The following is a 9,501-nucleotide window of genomic DNA, read 5'->3' on the forward strand; positions in this document are numbered from 1 at the left end:
ACGGTTTTTTTCTTTGGCTCCATACCTATCATATGATCTGTTTCGTCACATATCCATTCTACTCTTCATTTAAAAGTGCTACATTTATATCTATAAAAGATTCAGTTAAAAAACAAACTTTCATACAATTTATTCAGATTATTAAATCAAGTGAAAGGACTTATGCTCATAAGCGAAAATCAACACTAGGTGCGTGCTGAGTACACACTTTTTTCACTGATAACAAATGTATAGCAGCCAGATACTTCTGTATAAAAATGTAGTTTTTCACATACACTTAGCCACTTGTGACAATTATTACAAGAAAAAATTTTTTTAAACCACACATCACGAATACAGAATCTATTTTCCATAAATTTCTACGTGAAAGTCAATACTGTGGCCACGAGTACTTTTAAAACCGATGGTTATGTAATTGTGTCCTGGACCACCACTGACAATTGTAGCTGAGGCGCCATTGCCGTTTTTATTTTGGTCCATTAGCACGACTTGGGTAATTTTGTGGTAATTATTTCCAGTGAAAGTTTTATCCAGCTTGACAATTTGCAAGAATCGCGAAGATTTTTTCACGAACTCACGTTGCAGTAGAAAGTCTCCGGAAACTCGAGTCCCAATGATCAAATCGTTTGGTCTTGTAGATTTCGCGTAAGTTGCGACTGCAAAGGTGAGTAAGAAAGCGAGCACTAAACCACGAGACAACATTTTTCTGAAAATTTATTCTACATTTTAGAATGTTACAAAACATGTAGACCTCAACAAAAAATATTAGGCGAGACGACGAAGATTTACTCACGTTCAAATCAACTTTTGCCAACAGATTTTATCGAACAAACGCTTTTTATCAACTGAAATAATGACAGCATGAAACTCCCTTTTATATTTTTATCATCGTATCGACACATTTTTTTTGCCGTATGATATTATTAGTGCTGATATTTTTCAATAAATATTTGCAAAAAAAATTTGTTCCTCTTGACCTTGTGACTCAACGTTTACTCTGTCTTCTTCGATAAAGTAATTCGCAAACAATTAGGTTTTTCCTTTACGTTGAATGACACAGAATTTTTTTAAATTTCCTCAAGGACGAAATTAATCAGTCGATACCTGTGTACCAGTTTTTGTTTGTTAAAATTAATCGTCAGAGTCAAGACATTTTACCAGCTGTAACTTTTTTTAGAGCTATTACAATAGAATTATCTACTTAAATCTCCCAAGAAATGTACCATTCTTTATTTCTTTATTCACACGGCATATAATCATAATGTGTAAACGCTTTTTTCAACACTGTTTTCTCAAAATTTTAAGTAAATGTAATAATTTTAGTAAGACAAAAGTTAAAAAAAAAACTATTAAACACCTAAGATTAATTTTTTATAAATTATTTTATACATTATTTTATATATTACACATAAGATTATTTTCATATTTAGCACGATGCTTCTGTTGTATGTAACTTCCGTAACATGTAATTGTTAGGAAGAAAATAAAACAAAATCATTATTTTATTAGCTGTAAAGTTCTTGGCGTTAAATAAATTTTCAAACACTTGAAAGGAAATTTTTTTATCATGAATTATATTTTTTTAAATAGTTATTCACTACTGAGAAACATTATTTTTTAGCAGATAAGTTGAACACGTTTAAAATTTTACAATTTATTTTAAAATATTTTAAAAAAAATGTATATAAATACTTTATTAAATACTTTCACTCTTTTATTTTATTGTTTTTACTTTCAAATTTTAACACACTTTAAATTGCAAAAAAATTTGTAAGGCATTGTGTTATACGTAGTACTTGGAATTCCTTTTTTTTTGCACTAATGTCGCAACACGCTTTTAGCAATAAATTATAAATTAAAATAATTAAAAAAATTATTCGTACCCAAGTCTGTGCAAAGATTTCAACTTTTCCTAATACACTTTTTTCTGCATCAATATGCAAAACACACCTACTCGCAAATTAACAAGATCAAGACGTAATTGTTCATCTTTCACCCACTTTTATCTTCCGTAAAGCTCGACGATGAAATGTATCGAATGGCCGCGAATGCTCTTGAATTCAACAGTGACGAAATTATGTCCCGGACCGCCGTTCAAAATATTGGCCGTCGCCCCGTTTCCTTTCATATTCTGGTCCAAAAGTCGCACTAGAGTAATGTTGCTGCGATTGTTGCCTGTGTACGTTTTTTTTAGCTTGACGATTTGCAGGAATTTCGAGGGTCTCTGGGCTATCTCCCGTTGGATCAAGTGGTCCCCAGGGATGTGGGATCCGACGATCAAGTCGTTGGCTGCGTAGACGGCAGCGAGTGTCGCGAGGAAAAGAAGTGCCAGTGACAAGCGCGAGGCCATGACTCTTTTTGTAGCTATTCAGATTTCTATATCAAAATCAGGAGAAACAATAATTGAATGCTGTAAAAATAAAAGTTTTCCTCTAGAAAATCCAAGAAAACTCACCTCCACTGCGAACGTAAAAGTCTGCTCGAGATCGACTGTTGTTAGGTACACGCGAAAAGCGTTTTATACGTCGGTTACCAAAGAGTTGGAGCATGGAAGTGACTCACAACATTATCACGATGGATTACGAGCGATAAAAAGGAAGTAGCTTACACCTGAGAATGAAAGATGTTTGCAAACTGATAACAAAATTCTCGGATGATATTCGATGTGCGCAAAAATATTGATGACTAATGCAAAAAAAGACCAATCGGATGATTACTCGTGATAGGAGATTTTTACGTGCGTGCGTTAGGATGAGATTTATTGTAATCGTTATAATTATTAGTTATGTTATACACGTGTCGAGTGATGTGATGATTATTATAACTACATTTTTTACTATCCAACTTTCAGGCTATGCGATCCAAAGAGATACAAATTTTGCTGAGAATTCTTCGATCTATAAACCTTTACAAACGAGCTAAGGCTTTGCTACTTTTTGTTAAGTTTAAATCCAAACGCCACAATAAATAAATAAACAAATAACCGTTTACTTATTGTACTAAGAATGTGTGCGACGTATAGTATTCTAAAATTGTAATATGAGACTTTACGTTGCACGTAATTTTACTTCATATCAATTTTAATTGAAACAAGATTTTTAAACTCACTATTTCTATGAAGGTGACAAACAGATCTAATGGTAACACTCCACATTTGTTTTATTTTGTAAACTCATTTTGCTTCAATAATTTCTACAATTGAAAGCAATTGACTTTTATAAAAATTCGCTAAACAATCCTCGTGATCTGTTTCAACCAATTATAACTTTATAACTTTATCACAAGCTCTGAAAGTTTACAAAAATTTAACTGGAACCTTTTCGTAATTTAATAGTACTCAAAAAACACTAATACATTGAATTTCATGAAAATCCAAACAGAAATTCTAGTGTCATGAGTATTGAATTAAAAAATTAGTAACAACAGGGTCTTCTTTGAGACACAAGACCTGTTGTAAACGCGTAAATTTTTCCTAGAAGAAAATAAAAATTAAAAAACATTTGTTATTGAAAATTTCTCTTTTAATAAGCCTTTAAATAAGTGTTACTCAATTCTAACAATAGTTTTGTTAATGTATTTATTACGTACAAATATTTTATTTTACAAAATGATCGTAGAACGAATCATTTTTGTGACAATGTTTTGTACAATCTTAAAAGTGAAATTTACATAGAAAAAACATCAACTGTAAAAAAACTTTTGCCAACGTTTATTCTTCATGGAGAGTAAAAGCATATAGACAATATTAATGATTGAAGTAGCATGTTAAGATTACTCAATTTTGTGAATAGTCACGAGAACTGCCAGTGTGGACTCTCATGTGATGTATGAGATTGCTCTTTTGTCTGAAAGTTCCTTGACAATATGAGCACTCAAATGGTTTCTCCCCCGTGTGAGTCCGTCTGTGTACCACCAGAGTTGTTCTTCGCCTAAACGTTTTAGAACAATCCGAGCATTTAAATGGTTTCTCCCCCGTGTGTATCATCATGTGCTTTCTAAGATTGGCTGGGTCTATAAATGGCCTTTGGCAGATGGTGCACTTACCACAAGGTATGCCGGTGTGGACGCCCATGTGCCTCGTGAGAGTGCTTTTGCTCCTAAATTTTTTCTGACACTGAGAACACTCAAAGGGTTTTTCTTGCGTATGGGTCCTCATGTGCACTCTAAGATTGCCTGGGACTGTGAATGGCCTTTGGCAGATGGTGCAGTTACCCCAAGGTGTTCCGGTGTGGAGACGCATATGGGTTGAGAGGGTGTATTTTCGGCTAAAAGATTCTGGACAATTTGGGCACTTGAAGGGTTTTTCTCCCGTATGGGTCCTCATGTGCGTTATCAAACTTGTTTTGTGCCTAAACGTTTTAGAACAATCTGAGCACTCAAAGGGTTTTTCTTGCGTATGGGTCCTCATGTGCACTTTAAGATTACCTGGGACTGTGAATGGCCTTTGGCAGATGGTGCAGTTACCACAAGGTATTCCGGTGTGGAGACGCATGTGGGTTGCGAGGGTGCATTTGTGGCTAAAAGATTCTGGACAATCTGAGCACTTGAAGGGTTTTTCTCCTGTGTGGGTCCGTATGTGAGTTATCAAAGCTGTTTTATCCCTAAACGTTTTAGAACAATTTGCACACTTATAGGGTTTCTCCCCCGTGTGGATCCTCATATGCCTTTTGAGACTCTGGGGATCCGTAAATGGCCTTTGGCAGATGGAACAATGATCATAAAATACGCCGGTATGGAGACGTATGTGGGTTGTGAGATTGCTTTTTCTGCTAAACTTTTTCTGACACTGAGAACACTCAAAGGGTTTTTCTTGCGTATGGGTGCGTACGTGTGTTATTAAAGTTGTTGCATGCCTAAATTTCTGAGGACACATTGAGCACTCAAATGGTTTCTCCCCCGTATGAGTCCGTCTGTGTACCATCAGAGTTGTTTTGTTCCTGAATTTTTTTGAACAATCTGAGCATTTAAAGGGTTTTTCTCCAGTGTGGGTCATCATGTGCTTTCTAAGATTGCCTGAGTCTGTAAATGGCCTTTGACAGATGGTACAATTACCACAAGGTATGGCGGTGTGGACGCGTATATGTCTCGTAAGAGTGCTTTTTTGGTTAAAAGATTTTGGGCAATTTGGGCACTTGAACGGTTTGTCTCCCGTATGGGTCCGTATGTGATCCACTAAAGATGATTTGCGCCTAAACGTTTTAGAACAATGTGAACACTCGAAGGGTTTTTCGGCAGTGTGGACAAGTTGGTGCTTTGTAAAACGAGTTAGCTCGACAAAAGTTTTACCACATACACTGCAAAGATGCAAACTTTCATTGGTGCTGCTTTTGTGGCTAGAATCCTGCGTATGGCCCTTCAACATATTGGTCACTTATTTTGCTGTGGAAGTATAATCAACGAGCAGATGTCATTTTTTGTAGATCTGCTACAATTTTTGGTGTATATGCTTTGCCAAGATAATAACAATGATGATTCAGAAATTTATGGCTCTGAGGAATATCCAATGTGTGGTCGTTTTTCCTGTAAAAAAAAAAACAAAAAAAAACAAATGGTTAAAAGTATTAATTAACTGACTGCACATTTTGGTAAGGTAAATGTTCCTATTCGTGGAATACGTCCGTATTCATAGAATATGAAAATTCATGTATTTGTTATACAACTTACTTGATAAAAAAGTTGTGGTAGTTGTATATTTTTTGTATTTTTATGAATTCACATGAAAAATGTAATTTTACGTACAATAAATGACCAATTTTAAAGATAATTCCATAAATCGGGACAAAGTCGTACATAACCTATCTTTTAAACTGAACGTATTATGGCACCAAACTTCAACGACTAATTTATACACTTTTAGTAAACAAATAAACAGTATAGTTATTTTTGTTAAATAAAAAATTTTATGCAAGTGACAAAACTTTAATTGTCTTAAAATATTATGCTAAATTTACATTTTTTTAAAAGTTTCATAAATAGTGACATAATATGAAACAATAGGTACAACGTTCCATAATTATGTATATTTTGGTCTTATAACCTTTTTATGAGATAAAGTATTTTAACAATTAGGAACCATATTTAAAAATTGTAATAATAATGGTTAACTTATAGCGCACCAGCTAATACTAAAACTTCTACTGTTAAAGCTTACAGTTAAGTTAGGTTAAAAATGAAAGAAACAAGTAAGATGAAATTTTAGGGTCATGATAGGGACATCAACCTTACGTTGTTATGTTTATTTATTTAAAACTTTCGATAGGAAAATTGTTTGAAAAAGTGTTTAATTCGAAATACTATTGATCGACTTATCTATAAAATAACTCGAATTGTTATTAGAAAAAAATATCGAAAAATATGATTAAAAAATACATACATTTGTCGAAAACTTATGGGCAGACTTTGCTATGGGTAGGGGTTATTATTTTTTTGGATAAATCTACAAAATTACGATGAGTAGGGGATCAATTTACTTGTAGTTTTTCGTAACCTATAGAAAAAATGAAGCATTTGTCTAATTTAAGTATTTGTATAAATTGAGGTGGCTCCAGCGCCTAGTGCCGTATCAAAATGGGGAGACTAAAAATTAATCATTATTTTCTTTAAAATATGGTATAAAATTATCGTAGAGACTGTTGTAAGCCATATTCTACATTTTATCTGTTACTTTAGTGAGTGAATATAAAAAAACAAAAAAGTTTTATGGTGCCCTAATTGATGAACTGTTACGGTACGCTCCTAAGTTCAAGAGTAGTTATACCTATATATATGTACTCTGCAGAATGCAGATAGCTGAGAGCTGACTTGCACTCGAAACTGTATACTTAGTCTCCGATTATTTGAAGATTTTGTTCGATAACAAGACACTTTTCTCATGTCATCGAAAGTGCGTAATAAAATATACAAGATAGTATGTTGTTTTACACCTTACGGGTTATTTATATAAGTGCAGCAGTAGGTTGTATATCGCGTAAGCTTGCATTTCCTATCCAACCCGTCTTAAAACTACGATTTTGTAAGCATGATTTCTTACAATTTTCATCGTCAACCTTAATTTTTTTTTATACGAATAGAAAGATGGGAGTTCAAAGAATATAATTCAATTTTATTAACCTCGGTTGGGTTATTTATAATTTTAACATTGAGGCCACTGGAGCCACCTTAATACAATTTCAAAACTGGAGTTTGCCAATGGTGGAAGTAATTTTATAGTTTCAGCCAGCTAAGAGTCAAAAGAGACTTGGTTTGATAATGGAACTTAAATATCGAGTTACTAAAGTGGGTTGCAAGTTTGTTGAGTGTAGTGGTGAGAAAGGTAAAATTAGGAAACGTATAAGTCAAGAAAAAAATTTTTTTTCTGAATTACAGAAAAAAAAAACATTATTTTAGCGTGCCTCGCCTCCAGCTCGGGCCGGAAACCTCTGGGTTCGTAAATCGAAGCCTTTGCAAACTCGTACGCAATATACTATTAAAGTCAACCATAGTTAGCAGAGTAGAACTAGAAAAAAATTAACGTAAAAAAAAAACATTTAATTGCAAGATTTTTGGCCTCAGGAGAAGAAATTTAGTAGAATTAGTAACATATTTTTTTTTATATTGATTTTTTAACATTCAACTAATTAAAAAAACTATACTCACGTATTATTCTTTTTCACTTAAATGGTTGTATACGCCAAGTCGTTTAAGCATCCTATAAGTAGTTTTCCCAGTGATATGGTTGTTTTCTGGAAACAAAATTCGAAGTAAATGGTATTGATAATATTTCGTAAATAGTGAAATTAATATAAAGTTAAACCAAACCAGAATTAGTCAATTTTTTTATTACTTTATAGAAAATCTATTATAAAATGTGTTTCTATGCAAATGTCAAGGCGTACTGCATTGATTATAATGGCATTAAATATTTAGAATTTTTAGCTCAATTTGAAACTTTTTCATGATTTTTCTGGTCACCTTAGAGTATAAAACTTCAAATACAACATAAGCAGTAACTTCTAAATAAATAAAGATTTTTTTTTTCTTTCCTGGGAAGAGTTTTTCATTTATCACTTTTGAAAAAATATGTCTAAAAATTAGTTGTTATCTACTGCAATCAATTGTTGCAAAGAGATTGAGAGTAACACTATGATTTTTCTCTGAGAATAAAGTACTTTATCTTAATTTTAAAATTTTGTTTTGTGTCTATGTGTAAAAGTCATTTGTGATAGTTTTCGTAGTTTTGAATTGCTAAAGTTTTATTTTAGGGATTAAAAATTATGTTGAAGCTCTTTACTGTGTTAATGTAAAGCAGAATTAATAAGTCAAATCACAACGAAAAAAAGCAATTAAAATACCTACACTCCAACACAGCCTGTTATATAAAGTATAAATATTTAATGAGAAAAAACATGTTTATATTTGTATTGTTAAAACAGAAAACCATCGTACGAAAGCTTATGAAAATTGTTAACGAATCCCCAAAAATACAATTTCATGAACTGAATCGATAAATATGGAGGTGAGTATGAAGAGTGAGGCAGCTGTTTGTATGCTATGTGAGTACGTGCGTGGCAGTACTTAACTAATGCTGAGTTGGCTTGACTAAACCATTTCTAGAGATACATTTCCGTAATATGACAAGTAACGATTTCAGTACGCTATTACGAAATATGTAAGAATCAACTTTATTATTTAAAACAAGAAATAGATTTACAATTTTTTGTTTGATATGAAATTTATCTACAATCTTTTTTTAGCATGAAACTTCGTGGACCCTCGAATTGGTTAGTAACGGAATGGAACCGTTACAAAGAAACTAATTTTACTGTAATTACTGATTTCATGTGAAATGAGTACTTCTCACAGCAACTGTTGCATCGCAATCGACAAACTTACATACCTTTTTTTAATTGAATTCTAACACTATATGTTTGAGTTGGAGGGATGACGAAACACTTGAAAAATACGTACCGTCTTTGTAACATCTACTGTTACTACTGAATTACCTATTTCTACTGAACAATAATTGCTGACGTGTGATACGAACGAACTCTCAAAATGTCGGGGAGCTTGTAATAGCCTATTAATTGATTTTGGCTGTGCAAGCGTGTGCCTGCCGTCAGGCAAAATTTTCAAGTAATGCTTCTGGACGACGCCGGCCTGATAATTATATAATTACTCATCGCGTTTTTTTGTTCGCATGTTTCGTCTAACGTAACTGGCATGGAGTATGGCTGAATTTATAAAAAAGAGTGCACTGATAAACACATAGCCTAGTTATAGCATTTATTTGCTTGACTACAAAATAGAAATACATCCGCACATGATTTATCTTTTAACCGAAATAAAAGGTAAGCTTAGATTGATGTTTTAAATTATCATTTTCTAGGTTTTTCTAGGGGTCGCCTTCGTTCAGTGGCAATAAATTATTATATTTTTTTATATTTTAATGATCGTTAGTCTTGCAAGGTTCAAAAATGAAATTTAAGAATAATCAAGTTTTTTTTTCGGTTTTTAATTAACAAA

At 32.9% G+C, this 9,501-nt stretch overlaps 2 protein-coding genes across 2 annotated transcripts; both read right to left on the bottom strand.

Annotated features, from left to right (window-relative positions):
• Positions 1 to 1,363: 1,363 nt before the first annotated feature.
• Positions 1,364 to 2,375, bottom strand: LOC106641519 (putative salivary secreted peptide). The gene has a single exon (XM_014355961.3). The coding sequence runs from the start codon at positions 2,348 to 2,350 to the stop codon at positions 2,003 to 2,005; it is 348 nt and encodes a 115-aa protein (XP_014211447.2). The 5' UTR covers positions 2,351 to 2,375; the 3' UTR covers positions 1,364 to 2,002.
• A 1,333-nt stretch (positions 2,376 to 3,708) lies between these two features.
• LOC106641491 (uncharacterized) lies at positions 3,709 to 7,715 on the bottom strand. Its single transcript, XM_014355927.2, has 2 exons — positions 7,636 to 7,715; positions 3,709 to 5,520 (listed from the first exon to the last, which is right to left on the bottom strand). Exon 2 carries the CDS (start codon positions 5,360 to 5,362, stop codon positions 3,776 to 3,778), a length of 1,587 nt encoding a protein of 528 aa, XP_014211413.2. The 5' UTR covers positions 5,363 to 5,520; positions 7,636 to 7,715; the 3' UTR covers positions 3,709 to 3,775.
• Positions 7,716 to 9,501: the final 1,786 nt, after the last annotated feature.

Source organism: Copidosoma floridanum, unplaced genomic scaffold, assembly GCF_036245765.1.
Source record: "Copidosoma floridanum isolate Cflo_tuat_1 unplaced genomic scaffold, Cflo_Japanese_pri ptg000025l, whole genome shotgun sequence".
Taxonomy (NCBI): Eukaryota; Metazoa; Arthropoda; class Insecta; order Hymenoptera; family Encyrtidae; genus Copidosoma; species Copidosoma floridanum.